At 41.7% G+C, this 12,542-nt stretch overlaps 1 protein-coding gene across 8 annotated transcripts in view; it reads left to right on the forward strand.

Annotated features, from left to right (window-relative positions):
• GPLD1 (glycosylphosphatidylinositol specific phospholipase D1) overlaps nucleotides 1-11,151 on the forward strand; it is a 26,760-nt gene extending 15,609 nt beyond the window's left edge. For 6 of the 8 annotated variants that reach the window (XM_083449170.1, XM_083449172.1, XM_083449176.1 and 3 more), the window contains 13 exons: nucleotides 241-380; nucleotides 747-933; nucleotides 1,410-1,520; nucleotides 1,870-1,944; nucleotides 3,481-3,637; nucleotides 4,370-4,511; nucleotides 5,872-5,977; nucleotides 6,078-6,171; nucleotides 6,553-6,729; nucleotides 8,026-8,186; nucleotides 8,686-8,712; nucleotides 9,480-9,530; nucleotides 9,889-11,151. In XM_083449170.1, the coding sequence (XP_083305296.1) occupies nucleotides 241-380; nucleotides 747-933; nucleotides 1,410-1,520; nucleotides 1,870-1,944; nucleotides 3,481-3,637; nucleotides 4,370-4,511; nucleotides 5,872-5,977; nucleotides 6,078-6,171; nucleotides 6,553-6,729; nucleotides 8,026-8,186; nucleotides 8,686-8,712; nucleotides 9,480-9,530; nucleotides 9,889-9,966 (1,506 nt within the window). In that variant the 3' untranslated portion in view covers nucleotides 9,967-11,151. The remainder of the gene's footprint in view (nucleotides 1-240; nucleotides 381-746; nucleotides 934-1,409; nucleotides 1,521-1,869; nucleotides 1,945-3,480; nucleotides 3,638-4,369; nucleotides 4,512-5,871; nucleotides 5,978-6,077; nucleotides 6,172-6,552; nucleotides 6,730-8,025; nucleotides 8,187-8,685; nucleotides 8,713-9,479; nucleotides 9,531-9,888) is intronic. The other 2 variants (XM_083449174.1, XM_083449175.1) reach the window with 1 other exon arrangement.
• The last annotated feature ends 1,391 nt before the right edge of the window (nucleotides 11,152-12,542 follow it).

Raw genomic sequence — 12,542 nt, forward strand, 5'->3', positions numbered from 1 at the left:
TTTTAATGCAATTTCTTTTTTCGTTCATTGACACAGACAATGATGAAGCAAAAACAAAACAAAAAAGTAGGATAAATTCTCAGCACAGCACTAACTGTTTGCAAATGTAGAGGCACCTGTTCATTGCAGTGAGTCTTGTGTATTGCACTAAATATAAATTGGGTCCTTGCTGGCTTAACAACCAAAATATAATTATGAATGTGCTTGAATATTCCTTTATGCATTCCCCCCCCCCCCCAGAATTATCTTCAGTTGAGCAATAGTGCCACTGCAAAAGGTTTGAGGAGAGTGTTGTCAGTCACGGCACAAGGGTCACCAAAGCATGTCACCAAGCCCAGTTCTTCATATTTTCTGAAAACTCCATATGCTAGACTTGGGTGGTGAGTTCTGAGTTCTGATTTCTCCATTCTGTTTTTGTCTTATAGATCAGCTTGTATGGACTCAATACTATTTCCTGGATGCTTATCCTACCTGCATGTAATAACTATGCAGGGAAATTATCTTGTTTGGGGGGGGGGGGACCCAAGCCATTTTATTTGCAATTTAAAGGCATGTAATCCTGTCGATACAGGATTGGGATAATAAAAAAATTAAATCAGATTTTGTTTTGGATCTCACCTTTCTTCAGGGCCACCACGGCAATTACACTTTTATATAGACAATTGAAAATCTGCAAATGAAAATGTGGAGGTTTTAAACAAATGTAAACCAAAATAGTAATTGGAATTATTTCACTCGATATGCAGGGCATTGATTTCTGCTGACCTAAACCAGGATGGCTACGATGACCTGGTAGCAGGAGCACCCGGATACAGCCGGCTGGGACACATTCAGATAGGCCGTGTATATATTGTTTATGGCAACGAATCAGGTTTGCCTCATGCAAACTTGGACCTAGACCAGGAAGCAGATTGTATTCTGGAGGGGAATAAGGTAGGAAAACAAGTCACACATTGGTCATTGAAAACATTTTGCTTGTGTTTCCAGTCATCTGAAAGACTGGTGGCATCTTCTTTTCTACTAGCAATGCCATCAACTTCATTTCTAATCTATATCACTTAAAGATAGAAGTCCACTGTGAATAAAGAGCGTTGCTGCTTAAAACTATTAAGGACTCTTTACTGGGGATCTATATGAGCTAAATGAAAGTAGTAGGGTTTGGCCATTCTCCTGAGTATTATATTTGCATGGTGGAATGGAGTGTTGAACTAGGAGCTGGGTTTAAAGTACATATTTAAAATACAGTCTTTTGTCACAATTAAAAAAAAAGCTAAATAACAAACAAAAAATCCAAAAATGTTAAGCAATTGTGCTGAACGTTATATGAGCAGGTATTCCTTAAAAAGACAGATAATCTTTTAAAATGGGTGTTGGACTGCCATAATGATGTAGGCTTCTTTCTTTTTAAGCCTTCCGCAAGGTTTGGTTCTGCAGTAGCAGTTCTAGATTTCAACGAAGATGGTGTGTTGGATCTAGCAGTGGGAGCCCCGTCTGTAGGATCACAGGAACTCAGTTACAGGGTAAGAATATGTGTGTGTGGCATTTTTACAGTGTAAAATGTTAGTGCAGGTTAGTAAATACGGGTGATTCATAAGAGGGGACGTTAGCATGGCCCAAGTGAAATAAAGCAGACAGAATAGCAGATGCATCATCTGACTGACAATCTTAGGACCAACCTGTTTTGTGAACGCCAATATCTGTGAATCTCAAATTGAATGATTAGACTAGTCTAGATTGCAGTTGTACACCTGGACACACAGGTTCATGTGAAGATGAAAGGATGAGGTGAAATTGAATTTTTTAAAAAATTAAATAAAAATTCTGGATTTGATTCATACCCTATTAAAATTTTATTTTCTGTTGATCCAGGGCTCTGTATATGTATTTTTTGGCAATAGAGGACAAGGTTTCCACAGCCTACCAAATGTCACCATAGCTTGTCAAGTAAGTTTGCTGATGAAATGCAATACAAACATATAAGAAATTAAATCTAGGGTTTCTCTAGATCTATCCAGAATAAACATACATGTGGATTCTATTATAATAGATTTATTATTGCTTCATTGGCACACAATATGTTAAATCAATGTCATTGTGTGTATCAATGTGTGCCAATAACTGTTCCTGTACTTTTATGAAGCACTGTTAAGTACAATGATGTAAGATTGAAGAAAAAGGATTCTGTATTTCCTCTGTGTGTACTAGGGCCACATTTGGACTTAATAAACCATGATACGAATGAATCTTGCACGAATGAAGTTTGTGCAGGTGTATGAGCAAACAAACAAGAAATTCCTTGGTTAATTATAGTTTACTGATCCATCTAAATTGAAACTATGCTTAATGGTTTCAGAACAAGCCAACTTCAAACTATGGCTCAATATCCTGGCGTGTTCTGAAGCTGTTAATCATATTTATCTGCTTTAGATGAAACAGGAAACTGTAGTTAACAGAATACTTCCTCATTTGCTTATGTGGAAGGAGAATCAAAGGGGTTGTTGATGCAATGATAACACTTCTTCCTATCTTGTCTGAAGCCAAGATATTGCCACCCGAACATTAATAATAATAATAATAATAATAATAATAATAATAATTTTTTATTTATATCCCGCCCTCCCCAGCCGAAGCCGGGCTCAGGGCGGCTAACAACAATAAAATAATACAAAATTTGTAGCTTTTTCATTCAGCCATCCAAAAGAATGTTGCAAAAACACTGTCCTGTGTGGTTTGTCTCATTTCCTTGAGTCATCTTGTGTTACTTACATCATGGACCGGGTGGTGTGAGAGGATTTGTAGTAGGGCTGCTTTACTGAAATTTCATTATTGATTCAGGTGCTAAACAAGATGTCTTCCTTTCTTCTCCAATTTTCACCAAGATTACCTTGGTGAAACACAACTCAATTGGCCCATTTTATACTCCAGGCAATAGGGTCTATAGTACAGTCTTTCAAGACTGACTGCTGTTAGTTCACACAAGAAAGAAAGAAAGAGAAAGAAAATCACTTTCTTCCCTCAGTTCCTGACAAAAAAACACACACCTTCCTGTATAGTGTCAGACACAGGCCTTGACTTGTGCTTGTCCTAGGCAGAAAGGAACTCCCAAAACTATCTCCATCTCCTACATATCAGCTCTGCCCTTGAGTTGTCTTCTTGCTCAGCCATGGTTCTGCTAAGTGATGGTTTACTGTTAGTTTTCTCTCAGTTTAGAGAAACTATTTATCTGGAGTTTGCAGGTTCCTTGTCCTTCTGTTCTCCAGTCTTCCTCCTCTCAGTTTATAGCCGCTGCAGCACAAGCTCAGAGAGACTCTGAAAACTGATTTGAGTTGGACAAGCAACTACTAGGCCCGACAGACTGTACTAGGTGGGCTCAGGCATACAAGGCTTCCAGACAGACTGAAGGATAGTGAGGTGCAACTTAATGCCCTGCACCTACTCCAGTATTGCAAGACCTACTAAAATCTCAGTTTCCTTTTGCAGGAAATATACTGTAACCTTGGCTGGTCACTGCTGGCAGCTGACCTTGATGGTGATGGAAACAATGATCTCGTAGTTGGTTCTCCTTACGCAGCTGGTGGTGGGAAGCAAAGAGGATTTGTGGCTTCGTTTTATTCTTTTCTCAATAGAAGCAGCCAAGGTGACTTTGTTTTTTTTGCTGGAATTTATTTCTGCTATTTCATATGCTATTTTTTCTTGCGTCTTCTATTAGCTCCCTTTCAAATCCATCATAAGACAAAACCACAGTAATAGTCTAAATCCTTCTCCAAGTTATATTGCTGGTAATAAACGCCGGACAATGCTTTTAATGCTAAAGGACGCTCAGCCTAAGATCCAGTATGAATTCATGCAGAAGGCTTTGTATACCATTCCATAATCTTCTGAGTCAAAACAGACTAGAGGGAGTTTTACAGTGCAACCCTATGTATTCCAACTCAGAAGTATGTCTTACTCAGTGGCGTAGCATGGGTTGTCAGCACCCGGGGCAAGGCAAGTAATTTGCACCCCCTAACCCGTGGATTTGCGCCCCCTAACCCTAACCCCCAGGTGTTGCGCCCGGTGCGGCCGGGCCCCCCTGCACCCCCCACGCTATGCCACTGGTCTTACTGAATATTTACCCCCTGGTAAGCATGTATAGGACTGCTGCATCACTTGATGAACTGAACTGACCCTGCCCTGTTGGCATCTTTGCAGAGACAATTTGATCTGACTCAAGTTTCAACATTAGTTTTAATGTATTAAAGAATAGCAAGAATTATGATCCAGGTAGTGCAGTATGACTGAACAAACCAGAAGACCATGATCCTTTCACAAAGTGATATGTACCAGAAACAGCAGTATGTTATCCTCTGTTTCTTGTTTGGTCTATCAGACCAGCTGTTCCTATCAGATGCTGACTGGATAGTAAAAGGAGAAAAGGATTACGCGTGGTTTGGATCATCACTCAGCAGTGTCCAGCTTCAAAATACAACCTTGCTGCTTATCAGCAGTCCTTCTTGGAAAAACTGTAGAAGGTATATTGCACTTAATTTTAGAAGTTTGTATGTGATCATACCCAGCCTTACATTGTGCACTTTTAAATGTAAACTAACCCTATGCAGTAGGTTAGGATTATTTCTAAATGTGTACTGTTTTAATACTTGTTCTGCTTATTAGAGGTTGTTTCAAACAAGCCAAATACCTCTCTTTTCCTAATGCTCCCTGGCGATGAGTTATAGACCACTTTTCAAACACAGGTTTCACACAGCAGTTTACAACAATGTATCCCAACCATTAAAGATAATTGGTTATGTGTCCAATGTTAGAATCGTACTCAAAGTAAACCCATTTCAGTTAATAGAAATGACTAAGTCTAGTCCATTGATTGTGAGTCTACTCTGAGTATAACTTAGTTGGATGCAACCTATATATGTAAAGCAGTATTAATCAACATAAAGCTTGCATTCTGTCTGCCATAGCTTTCCCCCAGTCTGCATGGCCCTCCATTTGTTGGCATGTTATTATTTGTTTGCAAGCTGGATATTCGGGGGGCGGGGGAAGAGAGAGAATTGGGGACTAGATACAGTGTATTCTGCTAGTTTGGGACAATCCTCCTATAAAGAAACTCTCCAGTATCTCTTTGGGAAAGTGTGTCATTTAATAAAACACAGAAATAAATATTTGTTTATGGTCCATTTAAAGACTAACAAAGTTGGGTCATATGCACTACTACTTTGGGGAGAGAGTTCCAAAAATGTGGGGCCACTACTGGAGAGGCCCTGATCTTATGCTCACCTGTCTGATAAATCTTGGGAAGAGGACAGTCTTAAGGCCTGATCAAGGCCATATAGGTGCAGGCATTCCTTCCAATTAATGCATTAAAGGTCAATACCAGCATTCTAAACTGGGTCCTGAAACAAATAGACAGCTAATGCATCTGGTACAGCTTTGCTATGAATGCCTGGCCTCCACAAGCCTTCTAGCAGCTGCAGTGTCTGCTTGTTGGCGTTTCCAAAGTGGTTTTTAAAGGCAGCCCTTAGCAGAGAAAATTACAGCGATCTAGTCTGGATAGAACTAAGGCATATGTAACTCAAGCAACACCCCTTCTTTAGCTACAGTGGCAGACCGTAAACCAGCCTAAACTGCCACCAACGCCACTTAAATCTCTATAGATAATATGGAGTCCAGGAGAATCCCCAAACTATTAATTTGCTATTTAAGGGGAATGCAATCCTGCAGAAACTCTTGCAATTAAGACTTGTTATTTAAATTAAGACGTCACGTTCCAGATACTTTAGATTCTGAACCAAGAATATTTTGCCGTGGTGGTGCTATCTCTTGCAATTACTTCTTCTTCTTTTTTAATGTTCCTCATATTTTGACCATCGTGTGCAGTAGTCTAAGCTGCTATGTCTTACGAGATACCAAGATGACTGTTGGAAAGGTATACGGCTATATCCCACCAAGCATGCAGAGCTGGTTTACCTTAACCGGAGATAAGGTAGGTCTTTTTGGTACCCCTTGAAATGACAAATATAAAAACATACAAGGAAGACTCCAGCCATGGTGCCAACTTCTTCTTCTTCTTCTTTGACACACAGGAAATGGGGAGACTTGGTTCATCCTTGGCCACCGGCTTCCTTTCTGTAGAAGGAATCCCCAGGCAAGTGCTGGTAGTTGGTGCACCATCACAAGGTATGCAGTACTGTCCTTGAGTCAGTTTTTTCTTTGCAGTGGTTTTACTTCTGCAATACACCAACAAGACTGATCAATTGTTTAAAAGTTAAATAGGTGCTTGGAGTCAATCATCATGGGAATTGCAGAGCAGGGAAGGTTTAACCAGCAGGGAAAAGAGGACTAGGAGAGAAAGAGACCTCTGATTCTACCCACTGCCATTTCTGGGCCAGTCTGCTGCTGAAAGATTACTCCAAGAGAATCCTGCTCTTGACAGGGGGTGGGGAAAATCCTGGTTGCTCTCCTATTTTCAAAGCTTTAAGGACTGGATGTTGGCAATTATCGTTGCCATCTCCCAGGAACAGCAATGTGACCCCCGTCATCTTGCTTGGCTTCTTTCAGACAGCGCATCTAGGATTGCATTTATAAGCTCAGTGCTGCACCAAGCAGGAACTGCTTTGATGTATGATTTGACGGACCCTGCCAAGCCATTTCTGCTGAGCACTTTCAGCGGGGACAGGAGATTTTCACGCTTCGGAGGAGACGTGGACCTGTGTGACCTAAACAATGATGGACTTGGTAAAAACGGAATCCTCATAATCAGTATCATATTTCATTTGTGAAGCACCTAAAATTACTAGGTGTTGTGAGATGTGAGATACACACACACACACACACACACACACAAAAGAACAGGAAGGGTGAAATAAGGGGACAAAGAGGAAGTGTGAAACAATAAATTCTGAACCAAGAATTTTAAAAGCCTTAAGCATATATAGAAGGAAGGAAAGGCTAGATCGAACAAATGAGCTTGATTTAGAAAAAAGTGAAGAAAAAGTGAAAGAAGCAGAGAAATCCAAACAAAGAAGCCAAAATACAAGTGTACCTGCAAGCCTGGGCCAGCACCAAGAATTGTAGGGTCAAAAGATGCTCCATGCACTCTAGTGGGGAACATTAAATGGGTGATCTCAGACAGAAATTCTAAAGATTAGAAGTCTAGCAAGGGTAGTGAACTCACAGCCCTTGAGCCTGACCTGGTCCCCCAAGCATTTTTTTTTTTACCCCCAAATCCACAAATGTTGGTGGTGGCAGCAAAATGGCTGGGGTGGGGTGGTGAGTTGGAATGATGGTGGGGTTTGAATTTCTCTGCCAGGACCAGCATCCTGATGGGGATGCAAATTGCCTCCTCTGTATTCATCCTATTGGATGAGTGTGAGCGAAGTGGCAACCTCAATTCTCAGTTGATCTGTTTGGATCAACTGGGACGGGGAGTGGGTGCTGTGTTCTGTGTCTGTGAGCTCTATGTGTGTACAAAAATGTATGTGGAGTGCTGAGTGGCCAAAAACTAAGACGACTCATGGGCCAAAAAACATTAGTCACTCCTACAGTAAAGGGGGGGGGGGCGTAGGAATTAAGAGAGAGGAAAATAAAACACATATTCACCTGCTTGTGGCTTGTTGGCTGTATTATTGTCTGTAGGCTAAGGCCTGCTTCACATTCAATATGGAGCGAGTTTTCATTATTCGTTGCATTTGTCTGTGGCAGACACCATACCACTTACAAAGGCCCGGACATAGAGAAAATCCAAAAACACATTGGTGCTAGGTATGCCTATTTTAAACCAGGCATATTTTTTGTGTCACTATGGTGTTTGTCATGGAGCAACATGGGTTTGGATCCAGCGGAGCCATAGTGGAAGCAGAAGACACAAAGCAGGCTTGTATATGTCTGGTAATTGTGTACCCAAGTTTGTGTATGCCTGCATCCAATGAAGTCTTTAAAGGTCAAAGCTTTTGCACAGGGATATCCAGTGCAAGTTAGTTTTTGTCTCATCGTACAATGTGATATATTTCCCCCTGCTGCGAATTTTTGCAGATGAGATCATTGTGACCTCACCTCTTCGAGCAAAAGACATCTTATCTGGGCTGTTTGGAGGAGAGGCTGCACGTGTTTACATATTTAGTGGAAACCAGACCACCTCTGGACATGTGACAGACAACTGCAAATCATGGACTTCGCCTTGTCCTGAAGACTGGGTAATGCTACAGCAAATGCTATAGGTCTTTGTGGTGTTGTCTGCTTTGGTAGATAAACGAAAGCACAGAGGTACCTCTGGTTACAAACTTAATTCGTTCTGGAGGTCGGTTCTTAAGCTAAAACCGTTCTTGTCCTGAGGCGCGCTTTCGCTAATGGGCCTCCCGCTGCGTGCGCACTGGAGGCACACGATTTCCGTTCACATCCTGGTGCAAAGTTTGCAACCAGGAGCAGCTACTTCCAGGTTAGTGGAACTCAGAACCTGCAGCATTCGTAACCAGAAGTGTTTGTAACCAGAGGTACCACTGTAATAAGTGTTTACATTTGAAAACTCTTTGTGTTTCTCCTGCTCAGCAGTTTATGAATATCTGCATCATAGTAGTTGACTTCTGTGTTTCTATATTGAAATAATTCTCAGTGGAGCAAATACTAGATAGCGTACATTTAATTGATTTATCCACCTTTAAAAACCAAAGTGAGTCTCCCTTTTTTCTGTTCCAGGCACAGTATGTCATCATTTCTCCTGAGGTGAGCAACCAAACTCTGAAAGGATAAATTGCTGCTTGGGCTAAATAAATTGTGGGTAGAATTAGTGGCTAACAATTGGGTCCTTAATGCATTTTAACCAGTTTTAACCATTAAAACTGAAACCATGCGAACAACAAACTTCCTTGGTGGGTTCAAAACACAGCTGAATTGATTCATGAAGGATCTCTTGCAATTTCTATTTCTGACTCAATGGGGTCAGGAAGGATCTTCATCTGAAGAAGATTACAATGTCACAATTAGGGACAGGATGCTAAATGGTTTGGAAACTGAACCATCACCCCAAATTTCACTTGAGAAAACTTAGGCTCCATTCCCAAGCACATTTATATTCCACTGAATTTCAAAGGATCTAAGCAAACACGGTTAGGATTAGGCTGGGCATGATAAGATTAGCTGTAAAGTTTCCAATTGACTGCAATTGACCTAAGCTATTTTTCCTCTTGCTGTATATAGCATATGGTTTTCATCATTCACACAAATGACATGGAGCGGTTTGTTCAGTAGGTATCTTTGCGTCCTGAACAAGCATGCTCACAGCATTGCACTTGTTCTCTGGTTGTAGCAAACACTAGCTGGGATTATTGCACTGGTGATCTGTTGCCAGAGAAGTGGGTGGTGGTGACCCTGCTTACGGGAGTTGAGTTGTGTTAAAGATGATCTTTGGTCTGTTAATGAAAATAACTATAGTGAAGAAAGAAAGCATTAACCCTGTCAAACAGTGCATAACCGGAGTTTTATTGCTGCAGGAAAAATCAAGATTTGGGAGTGCTGTGATCACAGTGAAATCTGGAGAAAAGGTAGGCAAACAAGCACTGCTGGTTTTCACAAGCCCATCTGCAGGGTGAATCATGGGCTACTTGTGATAACTTGAGTGTTTCTCCTATGCCAGCTGGGTAAGAGGCCATGCCTTGCCTGCTTTTTTCCTGCAACACAACCCTAGGGAAGTAGCTTAGAACCAAGACAGTTCCACAACTTCCTGGAGACCACCCCACTATGGTGAAAGTGGGAAGCATCATCACCTGACTTCCTTATGCATGGTGCCCAGTTGTACACGGGTGATCTGTTTTGCCCTGGCAAAATGACCCGCTAAAAAAAGAAAGAAAAGAGTAAGGAACTGAATTTTACTGTATTAATGGGTATTTTCTGTCTTTGCAGACTGAAGTTGTAGTAGCAGCTGAGAGAAGCTCCCTAGAAGCTCGGCTGAGTGGTAGACTTTTTCTCTACACCTTTTAATTGTCATGCTTCCCCACCAAGCCTCTTTTCAGCAAATCACTCTTCACTTGTGTAAAATTCTGCCCCTTTTGAAAATGGAGAAGCATAACTTGCGTACTATTTAACTGGCAATTGAACAGCATTAACATTTTAAGGAATGGAAGCAGAGATCTAAAATTACTTATTACTGTGTTTAAATTTCCTTGCTAAGCGTAATAATGAATGGAAATCCTTCTAAAAACAAAATGTCATTGCTTCAGACCATTAGCTGCTTTCAACTGTTTACATGCGTTGTGCGTACACAGAGGCCTATTTTTAAAGTATTTATTGCAATATACACTGCAATGGAGTAGATTGAAGAAAGAAGCCCCAGTGAAAATGTGGAGTTGCACAGAAGAGAGTTTGGCAAGAGCACATTTCCCCAAGCCTCGCTATTGATTCCAACCTTGATTTGAAATGAACCACTTCTTTAACCTGTACTTGGAAGTGGGACCGTTTCTTCTCAAATTAGGCCAGGCTCCGATACATCTGTCTGAAAAGAAGATTTATGCCAAAACATAAATCGCCCATGCTGAGTTACTAACATCTACATGGCAGCAAGAGCAGTTGTTCAACCTTGAATATCACTGATGTCTAATGGGCTAATGGGTGATGATTTAAAGTGCTCTCCTGTTAGGATTCTGTCCACCAACCAGTAAGATGCCTCTTCCTTCTAGTCAAGTCCAATGGGACTTAATTCATAGGTGCGTAGGACTGCAACTGAAACTATAGGCCATGGTACTTCCTAGGTAAAGCCAGTAACAAGCATGTAACACTTTTTCTGATATTAAGAAAACCTTCATGCATGGAATTGCACAAAATTGCATGGTAAATTCAGTAGAAGATTCACTCAGCTTCTACACCTATTTAAATAGCTTCTGTAGCTCAAAAGGTCTCAAGTGTGATTCTTGGTAGCTCCCATTAAAAGGATCTTGTAGTAGGACCCTGTTAGAACACAGACAATACTGGGCTAGATGAACGAATAGTGCAAGCTGGTTGGTGCAAAGGCTGCTTCCTATTTAATCAAATGTAATCTAATGACAAACTATTTCTCCAGATTCTCTCTGTGCTATTTAGGCTAATGATTAATGAATGTGCTGTCTTGATTTTTTTTTTTTTAAACCTTATCCCATGTGCAATGTAATAAAAACAGATATTCCCCTTTGAGTGGTATTTCATATTCATTCTGAACTTTGCCATCATTCTAGATGTTATCAGAAAGTTAGAAGGTAAACTACTAATTGTGCCACAGATTGATGTTTCTTCCGGTTTTGTTACTTTGCGTTCAATAGAAGTCTTGGGATTGATGGCTCTTCTCCCTGGTTTTGTAGGATTGGGGCTTCTGGTGAGGTTCAGCGGGTACACACATAACAGGCCCTGAGCCAACAGGGCCTCCGTCGCTTACATTTTTTTTAATTAAAAAAATAAAAAGAAACATAGGGCAATTGGCCTTGTCTGAAGAAAGTTAGAAGGCAAAGCGCAGAGGCAGTTCTAAGGCTTCAGTACTTCGCAGGCTGCACCACTGCCAAGAATGCTTATTCACTGTTGGTAAGCAATCTGAAGAAGAAATGCTGATCACTCTCACTTGGGACTCAGGTGTATGTTTGTTCAAGTACCCTCCCCATCCACATGATTTCATTCACTTCCCAAGTGTGCTGCCTTTACAGAGGAAAACACAAGCTGCTGGCTTGGGTGTATTTTGCTGAAAAGTAATCACCTTGCCAACAAAGATCCGTATAGTTAAAGCCATGGTTTTCCCAGTAGTGATGTATGGAAGTGAGAGCTGGACCATAAAGAAGGCTGATCGCCGAAGAATAGATGCTTTTGAATTATGGTGCTGGAGAAGACTCTTGAGAGTCCCATGGACTGCAAGAAGATCAAACGCATCCATTCTTAAGGAAATCAGCCCTGAGTGCTCACTGGAATGACAGATTGTGAAGCTGAGGCTCCAATACTTTGGCCACCTCATGGGAAGAGAAGACTCCCTGGAAAAGACCCTGATGTTGGGAAAGATGGAGGGCTCAAGGAGAAGGGGACGACAGAGGACGAGATGGTTGGACAGTGTTCTCGAAGCCACAAACATGAGTCTGACCAAACTGCGGGAGGCAGTGGAAGATAGGAGTGCCTGGCGTGCTCTGGTCCATGGGGTCACGAAGAGTCGGACACGACTAAACGACTAAACAATAACAACAACAATCCTCTTTAAAGGGGACGTGGGTGGCGCTGTGGGTTAAACCACAGAGCCTAGAACTTGCCGATCAGAAGGTTGGCGGTTCGAATCCCCGTGACGTTGCTCGGTCCCAGCTCCTGCCAACCTAGCAATTCGAAAGCACATCAAAGTGCAAGTAGATAAATAGGTACCGCTCCGGCGGGAAGGTAAACGGCGTTTCCGTGCGCTGCTCTGGTTCTCCAGAAGCGGCTTAGTCATGCTGGCCACATGACCCGGAAGCTGTACGCCGGCTTCCTTGGCCAATAAAGCAAGATGAGCGCCACAACCCCAGAGTCGGCTACGACTGGACCTAATGGTCAGGGGTCCCTTTACCTTACCTAACCCCCTT

Source organism: Podarcis tiliguerta (genome assembly GCF_965153285.1).
Source record: "Podarcis tiliguerta genome assembly, chromosome: 7".
NCBI lineage: Eukaryota > Metazoa > Chordata > Lepidosauria > Squamata > Lacertidae > Podarcis > Podarcis tiliguerta.